Below are 21130 nucleotides of genomic sequence, written 5' to 3' on the forward strand. Positions count from 1 at the left end.
GGGCAGGTATAGGGGCACTGGGCATGTGTAGGGGCATTGGGCAGGTGTAGGGGCATTGGGCAGGTCTTGAGGCTATGGGCAGATGCTGGGGTAGCGGGCATGTGTAGGGGCATTGGGCATGTATAGGGGCATTGGGCAGGTATAGGGGCTATGGGCAGGTGTTGGGGCACTCAGAAGGTGTTGTGGCACTAGGTAGGTGTTGGGCGCTGGCAGGTTTTGGGGTACAGGACAGGTGTGGCATTGGATAGGTGTTGGGGCTCTGAGTAGGTGTTGGGGCATCAGGAAAAGTGAGCTGGATCTCTACCACCCAGAAGGACAAGGACAGCAGACACGTGGGAACAGCCCCACCTGCAAGTTCCCCTCCAAGTCGCACACCATCCTGACTTGGAAATATATCACCATTCCTTCACTGTTGCTGGGTCAAAATCCTGGAACTCCCTGCATAACAGCAATGCGGGTGTACCTACACCAGATGGACTGCAGTGGTTCAAGAAGGCACCTTCTCAAGGGCAATTGGGCAATAAATGTTAGCCGTCCCAGCGACGCTCACAACCAAGAATGAGTTAAAAAAATCCACCTGAGAGAGCAGATGGGGGTGTCGGTTTAACGTCTCATACAGAAGACAGTAACTCCAACAGTGCAGCACTGCAGAGAAGTGTCGAGATTATGTGCTGAAGTCACTGGAGTTGGACTTGACCTCATCCTTCTGATTCAGAGGTGAGAGAGTACTACAGACTGAACCACAGCTGACACCTGTCAGTGAGGAGTCAAAGCCTCCAGAGTGGAGAAGAGGAACTGTGGAAAATGAAAAATCACGAGGGATGTGATTTATTTTTAATTGGTGAAGAGAAGCACAGAGCGATCACGTGTCAGGACGGTGTGATGCCTGTTCTGTCAATACATGAAGTATTTTAAGCTCAGCTTCCAAACTAATGCTGTTGCCCAGTGGGTATTTATTTGAAGACTATCAAAGCACTTGTTAAAAAAAATTCTCCTGACATGACAACACTTAATAAAGGTTACAAGACAAGGCAAAAACCTCCACTGCATTTTCAGCATAAATATTATCAGGGATCAGGGGAGGCAATTAGTCAGGAACAGGCTGCATACAATCCATTAGACCCTTCTTACAATGTCCAATATATAAATCAGGTGTTATATAAACTGTACGCTGCATGTAGCCCAGGGGATTGTTGCTTGTGAGATTAGCCAATGAATACGTTAAAACTTTGTAAGAACTTCCTTAGTGGAGTTTACTGTCCAGCATCAGGTTAAGGCTCACTGTTCAGAATAAAGCCCCTGTTCTCTTTACAGCACTTATTCAGGTTAATGCTCCCGTTCTGTTAATACTCTAATTTGGTTAATACTCTGGTTCACTTAATGCTCCCATCCTGATGATATTCTCACTCAGTAATACTGCTATTCAGTTAAAGTTCTCATTCCGTTAATACTCTCATTTGGTTAATGCTCCTGTTCCGTTAATACCCTCAATCATTTAATGCTCCCAATCTGTTAATACTCTCATTCGGTTAGTTTTCTTGATCGATTAATATTCTCATTTGGTTAATTCTCCAGTTCAGTTTATACACTCATTTGGAAAATGCTCTTACCTCCCACAGCACCATACACTGTAAACTGCATTATATATTCCATACCGCACACATTATTTGCATATTTAGATTCCATATGTCATACAGCTTACTACACTGTGCATTAGGTTGTTGAATCATAGTGTGTGGAGACTTTTCTGGCGTTGAACTTTGTGATAGAAGGAATACCAGTACCAGCACTTCTGAATGTCTTCCTTTTCCTCAACTGAGAACTCTCCCCCATCCTCCCCCACCACATTGTGATTAACATGGCCCTTGATGGTGCATTCCATGTCCCACACTTCTGCTCTCACCCTTCCCTTCCTTCCCAGAATCACAATAGGCTTCCCCTTGTCCTCGCTTTCCACCCCACCAGCTTCCTTATTCAACGGACCATCCTCCGCCATTTCCACCACCTCCAGCGTGATGCTACCACCAAACACGTCTTCCCCTCTCATCCCCTTTTGCAATTCCGAAGGGACTATTCCCTCCATAACACCCTGGTCCACTCCTCAGTCACCCCCAACATCCCCTCCCTTTCCGACGGCACCTTTACATGCAAGTGCAGGAGATATCTCCTCCCCTTCTCAACGTCCAAGGCCCCAAACACTCCTTCCAGGTGAAACAGTGATTTACTTGCACTTCTTTCAATTTAGTATACTGTATTCACTGCTCACAATGTGATCTCCTCTATACTGGGGAGAACAAACACAGACTGGGTGACTGCTTTGCAGAACACCTCTGTTCAGTCCACCTCTGTTCAGTCCACAAGTGTGACCCTGAGCCTCCAGTCACCTGCCAGTTCAATTCTCTACCTTGCTCTCACTCCAACCTTTCTGTCCTTGGCCTGCTAATGTTCCAATGAAGCTCAATGCAAGCTCAAGGGATAGCACCTCATCTTTTGACTGGGCACTTTACAGCTTTCTGGACACAACATTGTGTTCAACAATTTTAGATCATAACCTCTGCCCCCACTTTGTTTCGTGTTTTTTTTGCTGGCTTGATTTCTTTTCTCTTGTTTCTTTTTTATTCCCTTTATTTGTGTTCGGACTGCAGCTTTCCTGCCGTTTACACCTCCTCTAGACACATCTTTTTTTAAAATAAAAGCAAAATACTGCGGATGCTGGAAATCTGAAACAAAAACAAGAAATGCTGGATTCACTCAGCAGGTCTGGCAGCATCTGTGGAAAGAGAAGCAGAGTTAACGTTTCGGGTCAGTGACCCTTCTTCGGAACCTGTGTAAAAAATGCAGCCCGTGCGTACGGGCGCACGTCACACGGTGGCTCATTTGCATGGCTGCGGTGCCCGCCCCCCCATGATGACGTGGAGGGGGCAGGCGAGTCATCACCGGCAATGGTCTCCAGCACCAATGCGCAGGTGCCGCCGCCATTTTTAAAGGGCTTACAGCCCTCAGTGGAGATTTAAAAAATAAAGGGCCAGGTCAGTGCAATTACCAAAAGATGGAATTAAATTACCATTAAATTAATTTCCCCACCCCTCGCCAATGGCATTTCAAAACATTCCTGACCTTCCCCCCAACCGGAATTTGTTTATTAAGTATTTGCCCTTCCCACTCCAAAGTTCTGCCCCTTTGCCCTTTATCCCGTCCCATCACCACCACCCCCCCGCCCAATCCACATCGTTGTTACCTCACTGTCCCCCTCCCGCACAGAGACAAGCTCCTCCTCCACCCTCCCCACAGGTGTTGCACCACGTTTCCCTGAACAGGGATTCAAAAGCGCGGCATTGTCGGCCGCCCGAATGAACATCGGTGTGGCAATTAAGGAGGCGATGGGACCCTCATTTAATCAGGTATGTAAATTAGTTTACATATTCAAATGGGAGTCCTGTCACCGAGTGGCGAGGCAGCCACCATGAGGTCTCACCGCCGCCACTGAGATTGGCACGGGGCCTGTTGATGGCGGGCCCCCACCCCGCACTGCCACTGCTCCTGACAGCAGAGGGGCTTTAAAGTCCAGCCCATTAACTCTGTTTCTCTCTCCACAGATACTGCCAGACCTGCTGAGTGTTTCCAGCATTTTCTGTTTTTATTACTAAGGTCATTTCAAACACAAAATGAGAAATTCTGGAGATGCTGCGACAGAGTTTGTACAGAGAGAATGTTCTCTCTCCTTTGCTATAGTAAAGCCTTACGGAGACTATTTCAGACAGGCGACATGAGTTAGTCCAGCTGCATTCAGATAAAACACAACACGGGTTTTCTTGGAAACCTTGAGAAAGGATCAGAATCAGCATCAAAGATTTCTAAATTACAGGTCCAGCAGGGCAATCTGCCAATCAGTGCCCCGCACTGTCTATCTAATGTTAATTCAGTAATTTAATGAATGAATAAAACAGAAACAATGCAAAGCATTTAGATTTTGCATAACGGGCTGTGAATCGATTGGCACTATCTGCAATCTGGCAGCAGGCTTGATATATTCAGTACACAGAGCTCACACTCCTGATAGAGAATATTTAATCAGCAATTTTTGATTTAATTATTTCTATTTTGAGAATTGTGCAAAGTGTGTGGACTACTTGGTGCCCACTCACCCTGATTATTAGGGCAAATGTCTTGTGAATTCAGTGCCTGCATGAAATGAAAAGATATGTCAAATTGCAAAGCAGTGCGTGCTCTGGGGTACAAGTTAGCATTGGCTGTACTTCACCACTTAGGATTCAATAGCATCGGGTGAACAGGAAGGGGATCAGTCCATTGGGGTTCTGTGTTAAGGAAGTGAATAGGAAGGGGTTTGTTTCATTGGGATTCTATACAACGGGAGTGAATGGGAAAGGGCTTTGTCCATTGGGATTCTGTGCAATGGGAGTGAATGGGAAAGGGCTTTGTCCACTGGGATTCTGTGCAATGGGAGTGAATGGGAAAGGGCTTTGTCCATTGGGATTCTGTGCAATGGGAGTGAATGGGAAAGGGCTTTGTCCATTGGGATTCTGTGCAATGGGAGTGAATGGGAAGGGATTTGGTTCACTGGAATTATATACAAGGGGAGTGAATGGAAAGAATCATAGAATTATCAGCTTGAATTTTACCACAGGCTTCATGGCCCCGACGTCGGCGCGAAAAGTGAGTTCCGAGCTTGTACTTGCCAGCAGCGAGACCAGCTTGGCAATTTTACCACAGGCGACCTCCTAAATGCCATCCAATTAAAGGCAGCGGGCAGGCTCTGAAGCCTTAGCAGGGTCACACTGGGAGAGGCAGGAGACCTCAGGAGCTCAGCCAGGTAAGTGAAAAAAATGAAAAATTCCTGGGGAGATTGTTGGGGTGGTGGAGGGTGGGGTGTCTGTGGGGGCTTGCCTTCCCTGCCTGCGGCCTCCTCTTTGTGCCGTGGAGCCTCTGGCTGCGGGGGTGGGGGTGAGGGGTGGGGCTTCTCCACTGTCAGCAAAATGGCCCTGAATAGGGCCTTTAAGTATGAAAGTCATGATTGAATCAGTCTCCACCACACTCTCAGTGCATTCCAATCCTAACCACTCCTCATATTGCTTTTGGTTCTTTTGCCATTCACCTTAAATCTGTGTCCTCTGGTTCTTGACCCTACTGCCAGTGGGAACTGTTTCTTGCTATCTATGCTGTCAAGACCCCTCATGATTTTGACCACCTTTATCAAATGTCCTCTCAACCTTCTCTTCTCCAAAAAGAACAATCCCAGCTTCTCCAATCTATCCACATAACTAAAATCTCTCATCCCTAGAACCATTCTTGTAAATCGTTTCTGCACCCTCTCCAATGTCATCACATCCTTCCTAAAGTATGGTGCCCAGAATTGGACACAATACTCCAGTTGAGGCTGAACCAGCATTTTATAAAGGTTCACCATAATGCTTGCTTTTGCACTCTCTGCCTCTATTGATAAAGCATGGTATACCATATGACTTATTAACTACTTTCTTAACCCGCTCTGCTACCTTCAGCGATTTGCGTAAATATACCTCCAGGTCCCTCTGCTCCTGCACCCCCGTTAGAATTGTATCCTTTATTTTATATTGCCTCTCCTCATTCTTCCTCCCATAATGTATCACTTCACACTTCACTGCATCAAATTTCATCTGCCACTTGTCTGCCCATTCCACCAGCCTGTTATATGTCCTCTTGAAATTTATCTCTATCCTCCTCACAGGTCACAATACTTCCAAGTTATCTGTCATCCACAAATTTTTTAATTGTGCCCTGCACGCCCAAATCTAGGTCATTAATATATATCAAGAAAAGCAATGGTTCTAATATCGGTCACTGGGGACCCCACTATACTTTCTTCTAGTCCGACAAACAAGTGTTCACCACTACACTGTTTCCTGTTACTCAGCCAATTTAGTGTCCATGCTGCCACTGTCCCTTTTATTCCATGGGTTTTAATTTTGCTGACAAGTCTGTTATGTGGCACGTTATCAAACGCCTTTTGGAAGCCTATGTACTGGGTGGCACAGTGGTGCAGTGGTTAGCACAGTGGTGCAGTGGTTAGCACCGCTGCCTCACAGCTTCAGTGACCTGGGTTTGGTTCTGGGTACTGCCTGTGCAGAGTTTGCTAGTTCTCCCTGTGACTGTGTGGGTTTCCTCTGGGTGCTCAGGTTACCTCCCACATACCAAAGTCTTGCAGGTTGAGAGGTAAATTGGCCATTGTAAAAATTGCCCCTAGTATAGGTAGGAGAATTGAGGGAAGGTGGGGATGTGAGAGGAAAAAATGAGATTAACATAGGATTAGTATAAATGGGTGGTTGATGTTTGGCACAGACTCAGTGGGCTGAAGGGCCTGTTTCAGTGCTGTATCTCTCTATGACTCTACACCTCATTACCCTCATCAACCCTCTAAGTTACCTCCTCAAAAAACTCAAACAAGTTATTTAAACATGATTTGCCCTTAAAAATCCATACTGGCTTTCCTTAATCAATCCACATTTATCCAAGTGACTCTTAATTTTGTCCTGAATTATCTTTTCTAAAAGCTTTCCCACCACCACAGTTAAACTGACTGGCCTGTAGCTTCTTGTCTTATCCTATACCCTTTTTTGAACAAGGGTGTAACATTTGCAATTCTCTAGTCTTCTGGCACCGCCCCTGTATCTTAGGATGATTGACTATTATGGTCAGTGCTCTGTAATTTCCACCCTTACTTCCCTCAGTATCCTCAGATGCATCTGACCTGGTCCTGGTGACTTATCAACTTTAAGTACTGCCAGCCTTTCTAATACCTCCTCTTTATCAACGACTTCTTTTTCCACTGTGACTTTGGCAGCATTTTCTTCCTTGGTAAAGATGGATGCAAAGCAGTCCTTTAATACCTCAGCTATGCCCTCTGCCTCTGGGTGTAAATCTCCTTTTTGGTCCCTAATTGGCCCCACTCCTCCTTTTACCACCCTTTTACTGTTTATATGCATAGAGAAGACTTTTGGATTCTCTTTTATGTTAGCTGCCAGTCTCTTCTCATACCCTCTTTGCTTCTCATTTCTTTTTTCACTTCCTCTCCGAACATTCTATCGTCATCCTGGTTCTCACTTGTCTTATCAACCTGGCATCTGTCACACACACCCTTTTTCTGCTTCATCTTACTCTCTATCTCTTTTTTCATCCAGGGAGTTCTGTTTTTGTTTGCCTTGCCTTTCACCCTCATGGGAATGTACGTCGACTGTACCTGAAGCATCTCGTGCCAGTTCTGCCCACCAATCTTTGATTCCAATTTACCTGGGCCAGATCTGTTCTCACCCCATTGAAACTGGCCCTCCTCCAATTAATTATATTTTACTCTGGATTTCTCCTTGTCCTTTTCCATAGCTAACCTAAACGTTATGGTACTATGTTCACTGTCTCCTAAATGTTCCCCTACTGACACTTGATCGAATGTTACCTCCTGGTTCCTATCCCCCTACCAAGTTAGCTTAAACCCTCCTAAATAGCACTAGCAAACTGCCCTGCAACAACATTGGTTGCAGTTCTGTTCAGGTGCAACCCGTTCAGCCTATACAGGTCCCATCTCCACCAGAACCGGGCCCAATGTCTCAGAAATCTAAAGACCTCCCTCGTGCACCATCACTTCATCTGCTCTATCCTCCTATTTCTATACTCACTCACTAGAAAAAAATTGGTCCATTGGAATTCTGTACAATGGGAGTGAATGGGAAGAGGCTTGGTCCATTGGAATTCTGTACAATGAGAGTGAATCAAAGGGTATGGTAGTCTAGTGGTTATGGTACTGGACTAACAGAGTTTCTAGGACTCCTACCTGTAGCAGTGTCTCTGTGTGATTTGATTGAACGTTACATAGAAAATAACCAGGGTCACTCACAGCTCCACATGGAAAGAGAGGGGAATCACTCAAAACAGAGCCAGTCCTACAGCATTTATGTCTCTGGTTTCCTCTGTCTGCAGGTCATCATTCAGACAGGTATTGTGCCAATACTATGCAGGTAGAGGCTGTTACTTGTGGATCACTCTCACTTTACAAGAACCAGTCCTGTAATTATCACAGTAATAGTCTATATGTTCTGTCCTAAGTGTGATACAAATCTATAATTACACAGGAAGAATTCCTCAAGGAATCACAGGCTCAATGTGTTCATTCAGAACAGAAATGTGCACAATCACTGGCAAGGGGAAATAGTTTGGCTCACTAAATTAACCACTACATCCACATTAACACAAACCTGTTAAATGCTTCATCTCTTGATCTGTGACAGGACTGACTGGGGCAATTTTCACTCTCTTGACCTGGAGTTAACAGGGGTTGGGGTTAATAAGGGTGTGGGGATTAATTGGGAGTGGCAGGGATTAATGGGTTTTGGAGCATTGAGGTGAATGGGTGGTTAATGGGAGGTGGCAGTTAACAGGATGGAGGGGTTAATGGGGATGAGGGTTAATAGGAGGTGGGGTTAACGGGAGGTGGGGGGGGGGTTAACAGGAGGTGGGGGCTAGCAGGGAGTGGAGGATTAATGGGAGATAGAGGGTTAACGGGAGGTGGGGGCTAGCAGGGAGTGGAGGATTAATGGGAGATGGAGGATTAACAGGAAGTGGAGCTCGCGGGAAGTGGAGGGTTAACGGGACGGGGGGGCTAACGGGAGGTGGGGGTAGGGGTTTAATGGGGTGGCCGAACTTAAGGGGTGGGTGGTTCAATGGGGTTGGTGGGGTGTTAATGTGGTGGAGTGTTAACAGGATTGGGGGTTAATGGATTCCATGTGGGGTTCATAGCCTTAAACCCCAATAACATCGGCATGATTTTTAAAGGGTCCTACCACTGGGTGTGCAAAGTGCCTGCAGGTTTCAGGTGATAGGCCCCTTAGAATTTATAAAACAGGGTCCTGAGACATAAACCCCGACTGGATTGAAGCCTCTCTGCGTAATTTCATATTCCAATTTGCTATGTCCTTCCAGGCAAAATAATTCTTTGTCTGAAAGGCAGAATTACCAAGACGGAACCATGCTGGAAAATATGGAATGAAGGGTCAAAAGTATTACTCGTGGGGGTGGTGATCCCATGGGGAAATGGATCCCAATCCTTCAGTCATTTCTAAATTCTGCACATCTGCACCTGGGCTCCCGTCTACTCTGGAATCTTCATGCAGTAACAGTGATGGAATGTTGGGTATCCCTGACCCGTATCCCACTACACTTTCAGTTTATACCCATGTCATCATGTGCCAAAGGGTCTATCGTCAAGTTTAGCATTTGGACTTTGGACTTTTTAGGGTTCAGAGTAGGTACACAAGCCTGGGAGTGGGTGCAGGCACCTGGGAGTGGGTGCAGAGGCCTGGGAGTGGGTGCAGAGGCCTGGGAGTAGGTACAGGCACCTGGGAGTGGGTGCAGAGGCCTGGGAGTAGGTACAGGCACCTGGGAGTGGGTGCAGAGGCCTGGGAGTGGGTGCAGAGGCCTGGGAGTAGGTACAGGCACCTGGGAGTGGATGCAGAGGCCTGGGAGTGGCCCCACTGGCCTTTCAACGAGTGAATTGAGGATAGCCTTAGCAGGCAGAGATATTTAAAAAAAATTATTAAACAAAAGATTGAACCAAAATAAGCATTATACAATATCGGATGCTGTGGGGTTTCACTGAATTGGGGAGCTTATTTCAGTGATTAAATGGTTCAAATGGTGCAGTGAAATGCCTCCCAATTAGTAGAACAAACTGGATCAAGTGTTGTGAAAGCTGAGGTAAAGTGGCCACCTTATAGTGCCAATTAAAGTATCAGGACAAAGAGGACGGTTGAAAGCAGAATCAGTACAAACTGCACACTGAGTGGGAAGCAGTGAATGCATTGTTTATCCACGCATTAAAGAAATGTTGTCAATTGCAAGTAACAAATCTGCAAGTCACACAGGTCTGATTCACAAGTGGAATCGATATCCTGGTGTAGTCTATTTATATAAGTGACATCTTATGGTGTTCTATTAAAGAATTTGAAGAATTTTTTACCATGAAGTTCCACCGGTAGGATACACAGGCTGTGTTTGAATCCCGGTCTGAGTTGAGACGACAGCTTTCTGCCTGGGCAGTACAAGGTAGGGCCGTACAGTTACTGTCACAGCCTCTTGAGCAGTGATCACAGAATCCCAGCACCCACTCTCTATCCAGTGACGGCTGCTGGAAACTGTGTGTGTGGCCATCTGGTGCGGACTAGACTGGCTTTGAGGTATTCCTGGTTGAATAGACCTGGCAACACACTATGTGGGCTGACACGGGAGGAATGGTCACTTGGATGAGATAGAGGAGGGCGACCAACACTCATGGAACTGTTTGCCAGCAAGTGTCAAAACCCTTGGGAGAGAAGAGGGGAAAGGACTTTCATGGGCATGTGTTCTCTTGTACACATCACCAATACCCCCAAAGGCTGCAGTTAATAAACATTAATTGTTGTGGCGAGTGGGTCAGTGCTCATTGCAGTCACCCATTGTTTGAATCTGATTTGCAAAATCAGTGTGTTGTAGATGAGTAGCGATGATCCACTTTATTTTTCAGATCTGGTACAAGTTCTAGTACATGAGATATCAAGTATGTAACCACAGGGTACATGGAAAGGCCACAGACCTGATATGTTAACTTTGCTTCTCTCTCCACAGATGCTGCCAGACTTGCTGAGCATTTCTGGCACTTTCTGTTTTTATTTCAGATTTCCAGCATCTGCAGTATTTTGTTTTTTATCCATAGGGTGTTGGTGTTCAACAAATCACCTGCTCCAGCTCAGTGCAATGTACTAAACATGGACCCCTGACACTCACCTCATAATCCTTGTGACTTCAGGTCACATTTCAGATCAAGACTTTTTAGAAATGGAAAAGACCAACAGACCCAATAAACCCACCCCTGTCTCATAGACAAACCCACATCCCAGCTTCTCCATCCCTCAAACCCACCTTCTCCATCCCTCAAACCCACCTTCTCCATCCCTCAAACCCACCTTCTCCATCCCTCAACCCTACCTTCTCCATCCCTCAAACCCACCTTCTCCATCCCTCAACCCTACCTTCTCCATCCCTCAACCCCACCTTCTCCATCCCTCAACCCTACCTTCTCCATCCCTCAAACCCACCTTCTCCATCCCTCAAACCCACCTTCTCCATCCCTCAACCCTACCTTCTCCATCCCTCAACCCCACTTTCTCCATCCCTCAACCCCACTTTCTCCGTCCCTCAACCCCACCTTCTTCGTCCCTCAACCCCACCTTCTCCGTCCCTCAACCCCACCTTCTCCATCCCTCAACCCTACCTTCTCCATCTCTCAACACCACTTTCTCCATCCCTCAACCCCACTTTCTCCATCCCTCAACCCCACCTTCTCCATCCCTCAACCCCACCTTCTCCGTCCCTCAACCCCACCTTTTCCGTCCCTCAACCCCACCTTCTCCATCCCTCAACCCTACCTTCTCCATCCCTCAACCCCACTTTCTCCATCCCTCAACCCCACTTTCTCCATCCCTCAACCCTACCTTCTCAATCCCTCAACCCCACTTTCTCCATCCCTCAACCCCACCTCCCCACTTTCTCACAATATGCCCAATCCCAACCATGGCATCTCCTCCATAACCTTACCCTGCTTGAAGAGTGAAAGAGAGACTGGCAGAATTGATGGTAAAGCAATGAGGGACTGTGGAAATTACTTTCTCACTGGGAGTGCCTACCACGGGAGGCTCTGCAAACTTACTAAACTAAACATTACTTGCTGATTTGCTTATTCTGAAAATCTTCCTGGTGCCCTGTGGGACTGGGCACATTCCCCTGGTGCCCTGTGGGATTGGGCACATTCCCCTGGTGCCCTGTGGGAGTGGGCACATCCCCTGGTGCCCTCTGGGGTTGGGCACATTCCCCTGGTGCCCTGTGGGATTGGGCACATCCCCTGCTGCCCTGTGGGACTGGGCATATCCTCTGGTGCTCTGTGGAACTGGGCACATTTCCTTGGTGCCCTGTGGGATTGGGCACATCCCCTGGAATGCATGGTGAACAATAAGCACACTTCTCGTTTTTGGGTGTTATTGTCTGATATATTGTGGAGTAGAGATTCCCTTACCTGCCAAAGCTTTCTCTTAATTTATATTTTGAGCAAAGTGCTACAATCTGAAATGAATAGGCTTTTGTTGATTTGTGGCTCTGCTCAGGGATTGAATGGGCTGGAGATCTTGCCTGAGTGCTCAGAGTGTCTCTGTGGGAAAGTACAGCTCTCAGCCTTTGCACATCCTCCTGTAACACTGATCCCAGCAGTTAGCAGCCACAGAGCTACAGCTCGATGTCAATTGATCTGAATGACTGAATGGACCTATCAATCAGAGCTGATTTACACTGTAAACGAATCCAAAATCAGACACACAGCAATGTTATTCAGAGTAAAGGGAAAATATATTCCTTATTCTGAACTGTACACGGGACAGTATTTGATGGGACAGTGTAGAGGGAGATTTATTCTTGATCTAACCTGTGCTGTACCTGCCCTGAGAATTTTTAGATTAGATTAGAGATACAGCACTGAAACAGGCCCTTCAGCCCACCGAGTCTGTGCTGAACATCAACCACCCATTTATACTAATCCTACACTAATCCCATATTCCTACCAAACATCCCCACCTGTTCCTATATTTCCCTACCACCTACCTATACTAGTGACAATTTATAATGGCCAATTTACCTATCAACCTGCAAGCCTTTTGGCTTGTGGGAGGAAACCGGAGCACCCGGAGAAAACCCACGCAGACACAGGGAGAACTTGCAAACTCCACACAGGCAGTACCAGGAATCGAACCCGGGTCCCTGGAGCTGTGAGGCTGCGGTGCTAACCACTGCGCCACTGTGTTTGATGTGACAGCTTTACATTGTTTCTAAAATTGACTTATTTTTGTCTGGTGTAAATTTGTGGCTGTCCCTTTAAATCCAGTCCACAAGCAGTTTAAAAAGAACTAAGCACAGTCCAGGTTCATGCACAATTCTTATTTTGATACGTTTATTGGGAGGCAGAAATGAGGGCCCTAAGTGACTTTCAACAGACATGGTGATGTGGTTTGCTTGGTTGAATGAATGGCAGCCAATTATTTAGAATCCAACTGACAGTTATGAAAAAGTCACAGCAAACGGTGAAAGGGTTTTAAAGTGGCTTGATCTGTTCATTGAGTTAAACTGTCAAAAGATACCGCAACCAGTCAGACACTTTATTGGATCATGTATGGTAAACTGGCTCACTCCCTTAGTCAGAAAAGATTGTAAGAAAGAAAAGGGCTTTGATGATAAAAGTTATCACTAAAAAAAAAACTTGCGCTTACACAACCTTAAAAAGTCCCAAAGCACTTTACAGCCAATGTAGTACTATTTGGAATGTAGTCACTGTTGTAATGTAGGAAACATGGCAGCCAATTTGTGCACAGCAAGCTCCCACAATGTGATAATGACCAGATAATCTGTTTTTGTGCTGTTGATTGAGGGATAAAGATTGGCCAGGACACCAGGGAGAACTCACCTGCTCTTCTTTGAAATATTGCATGGGATCTTTTATGCCCACCCGAGAGGGCAGACAGGGCCTTGATTTAACATCTCATCTGAAAGACGGCACCTCTGACAGTGCAGCGCTCCCTCAGTACTGCACTGGGCATGTCAGCTTGGATTATGTGCTCAAGTCTCTGGACTGAGACTTGCTGACTCAAAGATGAGAGTGCTGCTGATTGAGCTACGGCTGCCAATAAAGGGAACTTTAGCAGTTCTTGCTAATTGCTGAGTGCTTCATGTTCACACTAATGCAAAGAGTAATCATCAGTTCCAATCCTCAGGCTAATGAGGGACAAATACAATAAAAACAAACAAGTACATCAACGTGAATCTAATTCTCTCCTTTCTCAATGTACATATGCACAGCCTTTGAAAGACAGATTGATAGAAAAATAAGTCCCTATTATGTTGTAGTTTGAGACTTCTACTCTAGGCAATATTTAATGTTAAAAAATAAGGCCTTTTATTCTGTACCAGTGTTCAGCTGGGTGGGCTTGAGTATCAGCTTGTATCTCTCCTGATTAACAGATGAGAACGTGATTTAATGAATTTCATTTAATGTGGGTGGGGGTGAGGAATCAAAGCAGAGAATCTATCACTGAGACTATCAGTGGGGTAAAAGGTATCTCCAATAACTCACCTAAGTCCTGAAATGGCAAAGGAGTTACAGGCAGTCCATTATCAAACCACACCGCTGCCTGGAAGAGATTCTTTATCTATAATGATTGCACACTGCAAAATAGCATCTTTATTTTTCTATTGCCAGGTTTACATTATGTTGCGAGTGAAGACAGCAGAATAAAACCTGACTGTTCAAACCGCAACAGAGCGATGCACCAAGCACAGGAACAGTTTTACATTTTGATCTGATCTGCTCTGCCTGGCCTCTGTTTTATTTAATATTGTTGGCTTAATATGTATAAAAAACTACTCTCTAGATGGATTAGGTGTGCACTGAGAGAGGATGACCTATTTCACAGAGTGTGAGCAGAGGCTGAGACAGAAACTTGCAGCATTTTCTGATGGGGCTGTTTGCTTTATCCCCCTACATTTGTGCCGTTTTCCTACAGGGGAGGAGTGCAGTTCTCACCGAGCCAATGGTTGCTGCACTGTACTTTGCCTGAATGCCCCTTTTTCACATTCAGGCCCAGACAGTGAGTGTCGGCACGTTATTCAAACATGGGGAGTCATCAGAGTCAAGCCTGATCCTGACCTCATCTGACATATGCACTTTGCCCATGGGGGCCATTGGCTGATTTTCTCCTCTCTGGTCCATTGTCAATGTGGCTAATTCTAGCTGAGACCAGCTCTCTCAATACAGAGTAGCACTGGTGTCGGCGATCTTCCTGCTCTATATATCTCATTGCTGTCCTGGGAGAGCCATTTCCCCAGTCAGCCATTGAGGAAACTAGTTTCTTTTTATCAATAAACTTAGATATATTTTTTGAAATAGACACCATGTGATAATCCTTATTCAGTCAAGTGGGAAAGAGGAAGGGCGAGAGAGAAAGGGGAGGGACAGAATGCAGCAGGGAGGTAGGAGTGAGAAAAAGAGGGAGGGAGGGAGAGAGCAGGTGGGAGGGTGGAAGCTAGGGAGGGAAAGAGCGATGGAGAGAGGGAGGGAGTGGGAGGGAGGGAGAAAGAGAGGGTGTGAGGAAGGGAGCGAGAGCTGGAGTGAGGAATGAGGGAAGGATAGAGGGAGAACTGGAAAGCGGCAGGAGGAAGGATGGAGGGAGAGCTGGAAGGAGGGAAAGAGAGAAAGCTGATAGGATGGAGGGAAGGAGGGGCGAACTTGAGTCATATCTCACTTCCATCACAATGCCGTCACATAGTGACATAATGGTGACTTTCAAATTGATAATGTCATGGATTTATGTGTCCACAAATAAAAACGAGGTTTCTGTAAGACATTGCCTCTTTGAGAGTAAATATGTCAGGGCATTGTTGACAAGGTTAAGAATATTAAAAGCTTCTCTCTCCCTGAGTTACAACAGCAGAAAATATTACGATGATACAAATCACAAATTAAAAGTATTTTCTTTTTTTCCAATCCCAACTACCCAGGCTAATTAAGAGTATTCCTTATCAATCCCAACAGTAAGTGTTCAGCCTGACAGTAAACAAACCATTAAAAGCAGCCTCCATACTCCTGCATGGAACCAGAGCTACATCCCAATGCAGAATGTACTGGGATAAGCATGTTAACCCTTTAATGCATCACTCAGCCACTGACTGAACTGTTTAAAAAGGCACCAAAATACACCAGGTACTGAAGAAACGTGGTCATTTTAAAATAATTTAACTCAGACCCAGCTACATCTCACATCTGGAGATGGGTACACCTCACATCTGGAGACAAGGGTACATCTCACATTTAGAGGGGAGGGACACATCTTACACACCTGGTACAGTTCCACATGACAGCCTCATTGAAACCTTTAACAATGTAGAATTTCCCAATGATTTACAAAATAGTTTAAAGACAGAAAGATAGATAATTGTTTGTATAGATAGATATAGAAAAGATAGATAGAGGAAGATGGTAAATGAGGGTTACTTAGTAAATAGAGGCATTAAGGCTTGTATGTATACCCAGGCCTTCCATACTGTGTCATTATTGTGCCCATAAAGTGGCACACTATACTTGCATCATATCCACACTGTGTCCATGTCCATACTATGCATATAGCATGCCCATACAACATTCACACCATGCACATACCGTGCACATAACATGCATATACTGTGCCTTTATCAAACCAATACCATGTATACACAATAACCATACTGTGCCCATACCCATATTATGTCGGTGCCATGCCAATACCAAGTCCATATGGTGCCCATATTGTGCCCATGCCATGCCCACATAATTCCCACACCATGTCCACACTGTGACAATACCACGTCTATATTATGTCCATACTGTGCCTATACCATGTCCATATTGTGCCAATACCACCCTTACCTGTACCATTCCAGCCCCTTCTCATAGTGCCTGTCGAAGAAGTGAGGTTCGGTGCCCAGCGCTCTGACATCGGGATGGACGCGGATGAACTCCAGCACCGCCCGGGTCCCTCCTTTCTTCACGCCGACGATGATGGCCAGGGGCAGGCGCTTCCTGCCCACTCTGGAGGTCGCGTTGCTGCTCCTCTGCCGTTCGTGGGGAGGCGATGCCGGAGCCCCCGGGGTGAGGGTTCCGTTGGTGGGACGCCGCTCGGAAGGGGATGCCTGGAGCAGGTTGTCCTGCTCTCGCTCCCTTTTGGCTTGGTCCCCGGGACGGGCAGCCCTCAGCTCACAGTATTGGGACTTCTGCAGGAGTTTCTTGGCTGGCCCAGCCTGCAGCAAGTAACAGGCTCGATCCTCGGGGAAGCTCAAAGGTTTCTGCATGATGGAATCGCCGCAGAAGATGAGGCTGTAGCACAGGTAGGTGAAGGACAGCGAGAGGGTGAAGATGAAGAAGAACCTGCGCGTTACCCTGGATGAAGATGGCACCACTCTAACCCCTAATCTATATGCCATGTTTCAGGGCAGCTCTTGACGAGGACGCGAACATGATCTTAGTCCAGGAGCTCGGGAATATACCTTGGGACATCTGTGTTTGAGAGGCTGAGGGATGGAGCAGAGGAAATCCTTGAAGGAGAGGAGGCGATATACTGAAAGCTGAAGGGGGAGCTCAGTAAGACGAGGCAAGGTCAGTCCTGGGATCCCATCTCTTCATCCAACTCCACTTGGCAATTGCTGCTTGGAGATGGTTCAGTCTTGACATTCCTGGTGACTCTGTTATAAAAATTAATAACCTGACATGGCAAGAAAAACAACACAAAACCTTCCTCTACACACACACACACTACACACACACAGATAGACACACACAGACTGAAAGCTGACAGCTCCCTTTCCCTCCCTCTCAGCACCCTGACAGCATATTCGGTGTGAGGAGCTGGCTGCCAGCAGTGGCTCCAAGGGCAGCACTGGGTTCTCCTACAGCACACACATCTCCAAATGTCCAGGGAGCGAGCAGCCGACCTGAGCTCTCCTCTCTGGCTAAAGCCTGGGCTCCGGCTCCCTTTCCCTGGATTTTCACTCCAAACTTGCCCCGGAATGCCGATGCAGAAGGGGCTGAGATATGAATATTTAAACGCGCCGTCCCCTGCGCTTCTGACGCTCGCCGCTCGCGTTAGTTCCCCAGCCTCACGCCGCTCTCAGCAAACAACAAAAAAAGCGCTGCCGCCCCGGGGGGGCTTGCAAAGCTGCTGTCCGGGACCCACCGCTTCACTCAGGCACTGCCGCCCCCCACCCCCCCCCCCCCCAACCCCCCCACCACCAGCCCAGACAGGGCTGTCAGCACAGCCAGAGAGACAGGCTGCGGGAAAGGGCGAGGTTGGAGAGAGGGAGGCCGAGGGGAGAAACATTGGGGAAGAGAGATTAGAGAGAGTTATTGGGAGGGAGAAACATTACTGGAAGGAGAGAGATATCGGGTGCCGGAGATTTTAGGCGAGAAAAAAAAATTGAGGAGTGAGAGAGGAAATGTCAAGGAGAAAGGGGAGAGTGGGCCATTAGAGAAGGGATTTGAGGGTTAAGAAGGAAATTTGGGAGAGAAGCCCATTGGGCAATGGGAACGAGTTTTAGGAAGGAATATAGGAACAGGAGGAGACCACTCAGCCCCTTGAACCTGTTCAGCCATTCAGATCATGGCTGAGTGTTCTTAATCTTAACTCCATTTACCCACCTTCACTCTATAAATCCTGACCTGACAAAAAACTATCGGCCAGTTTTGAAATTTTCAATTGATCCCAGCTTCAACAGCTTCTTAGGGGAGAGAGTTTCCAGATTTCCACCAGCCTGTGTGTGAAGAAGTGCTTCCAGGCATCACCCCTCAATTGGCCTCATTCTAATTTTAAGGTGATGCCCCCTTGATCTGGCCTTCCCACCACCAGTAGAAATAGTTTCTCTCCATCTAGCCTATCAAATCCTCGAATCATCTTAAACACCTGTTATATCACCTCCTAATCTTCTATTCCAGGGAATACAAGAACACAAGAAATAGAAGCAGAAGTAGACAATATGGCCCATCGAGCCTGCTCCGTCATTCAATATGATCATGGTTGATCCTGGGGTTCAATTTCACTTTCCTGCCCATTCCCCATATCCCTTGATTCCCTGCGAGACCAAAAATCCATCTATCCCAGCCTTAAATGTATTCAATGATGGAGCATCCACAACCCTCTGGGGTAGAGAATTCCAAAGATTCACAACCCTTGGAGTGAAGTTTTTCCTCATCTCAGTCCTGAATGATTGGCCCCTTATCCTGAGACTGTGTCCCCGTGTTCTAGATTCCCCGAACAGTGGGAACAATCTCTCAGCTTCTACCCTATCAAGCCCTTTCAGAATCTTGTATGTCTCAATTAGATCGCCTCTCATTCTTCTAAACTCCAGAGTTTACTCAGCCTCTCATCATAGGACAACCCCCTCATCCCAAGGGGGGTTAGTAAATCTTCACTGCACTGCCTCCAGTGCAAGTATATCCTTTCTTAAATGTGGAGACCAAAACTGCACACAGTATTCCAGGTGCGGTCTCACCAAAGCCCTGTACAATTTTAGTAATACTTTTTTCTTTCTGTACTCCAATCCCCTTGCAATAAAGGCCAACATGCCATTTGCCTTCCTAATAGCCTGCTGCACCTGCATGTTAACTTTGTGCATTCCTTGTACGAGTACCCCCCCCCCCCCACCAAGTCTCTGAACATCGACACTTAGCAGTTTCACACCTTTTAAAAAATATTCTGCTTTTCTATTTTTATGATCAAAGTGAACAACCTCACACTTCCCTACACTATTATATACTATTATATATATTATATACACTACATTATACTCCATTTGCCATCTTGTTGTCCACTCACTGAACCTGTCTATATCTCTTTGCAGCCCCTCTACATCCTCCCCGCAGCTTACCTTTCCACCGAGCTTTGTATCATCAGCAAACTTAGATACATTACTCTCTTTCTCTTCATCCAAGTCATTAATATAGTGTAAATAGCTGATGCCCCAGCACTGATCCTTGCAGAACCCCACTATTCACTGCCTGCTAACTTGAAAATGCCCTATTTATGCCCACTCTATGCTTCCTGTCTCTTAACCAATCCTCTATCCAGGCTAATATATTACCCCCCAAACCATGAGCCCTTGTCTTGCCTATTAACCTTTTGTGTGGCACCTTATCGAATGCCTTTTGAAAATCCAGGTATACTACATCTACTGGTTCCCTTTATCCACCCTACTAATTACACCCTCAAAAAACTCTAATAAATTTGTCAAACAGGATCTCCCTTTAGTAAAACCATGTTGACTTGTTCTAATCATTCTGTGCTTTTCCAAGTGCAATGTTAAGACTTCTTTAATAATAGTTTCCAGCATTTTTCCAATGTCTGATGTTAGGCTGACTGGGCTGTAGTTCCCTGTTTTCTCTCCACATCCTTTCTTGAAAAGCGGCTTAACATTTGCCAACTTCCAATCTGATGGGACAATTCCTGAATCTAAGGAATTCTGGAAAATCATAGCCAGTGCATCCACTATCTCTGCAGCTATCTCTTTTAGAATCCTAGGATGTAGGCCATGTGGCCCCGGGGACTAGTCTATGCAACCTGTCCTCATTCTGTATCATTCTGGTGACTCTTTGCTACACCACCTCTAAAACCAATCTATCCTTCCTGAGGTGTGGTGCCCAGAACTGAATGCAGTACTCCAGATGTGGGGTCTCACCAGAGCTTTATAAAGCTGTGACATAACTTCCACCTCTTTGTACTCCAGATCTCTTGAGATAAAATCCATCAGATTTTTAAATTAGTTTTTCTATCTGTCTACTAGCTTTTAGTGATTTCTCTACTTGGGCCTCTAAACTTCTGCTCATCTGCAGTTCTTGACATCTTGCCAATTAGAAATACTCTGATCTTTCTTAGATTCAAAATGGGTGGTCTCACACTTTCCCACATTGAACTATTTTGCTCACTCTCTTTATCAATGAACCTTTACAACTTTCTACTTCCATCCACCCCATTTATAGTGCCACTTAGTGTCATCTGCAGTTCTTTATTTCTTCATCAGTGAAAATCTGAGGCCCCAGTATGGATCCCTGGGGCACATCCTGACACTTGGACTACATACCCATTATCTCTACTCTTCGTCTGCTACCTCCTAACCAATTCCCTATCCAAGGCAATAGGTTGCCTCCAATTCCATGCCCTCTTATTTTTGTTAGCAGTCTCCTTTGTGGAACCATGTTGAATATCTTCTGGAAGTCCATATAAATAACATCCACTGACACTCCCCTATCTACCAAAATAGTTACCTCCTGCAAAAAATTCAACTAGGTTCGTTCGACTTTTTTATTCTTTCATGGGATGTGGGTGTCGCTGCCAAGGCCAGCATTTATTGCCCATCCCTAATTGCTCTTGAGAAGGTGGTGGTGAACTGCCTTCTTGAACCGCTGCAGTCCTTAGGTTGTAGGTACACCGACAGTGCTGTTAGAGAGTGAGTTCCAGGTTTTTGACCCAGTGACAGTGAAGGAATGGCTATA

General features: G+C 46.1%; 1 protein-coding gene across 1 annotated transcript in view; it reads right to left on the bottom strand.

Moving 5' to 3' along the window:
- Positions 1-17085, bottom strand: part of LOC137383673 (heparan sulfate glucosamine 3-O-sulfotransferase 2-like) — a 73498-nt gene extending 56413 nt beyond the window's left edge. The window contains exon 1 of the mRNA XM_068056841.1: positions 16520-17085. Coding sequence (XP_067912942.1) covers positions 16520-17073 — 554 coding nt within the window. The 5' untranslated portion in view covers positions 17074-17085. The remainder of the gene's footprint in view (positions 1-16519) is intronic.
- Between the last annotated feature and the right edge of the window lie 4045 nt (positions 17086-21130).

The sequence above is a fragment of the Heterodontus francisci genome, chromosome 24 (assembly GCF_036365525.1).
Source record: "Heterodontus francisci isolate sHetFra1 chromosome 24, sHetFra1.hap1, whole genome shotgun sequence".
In the NCBI taxonomy this organism is placed as follows: Eukaryota; Metazoa; Chordata; class Chondrichthyes; order Heterodontiformes; family Heterodontidae; genus Heterodontus; species Heterodontus francisci.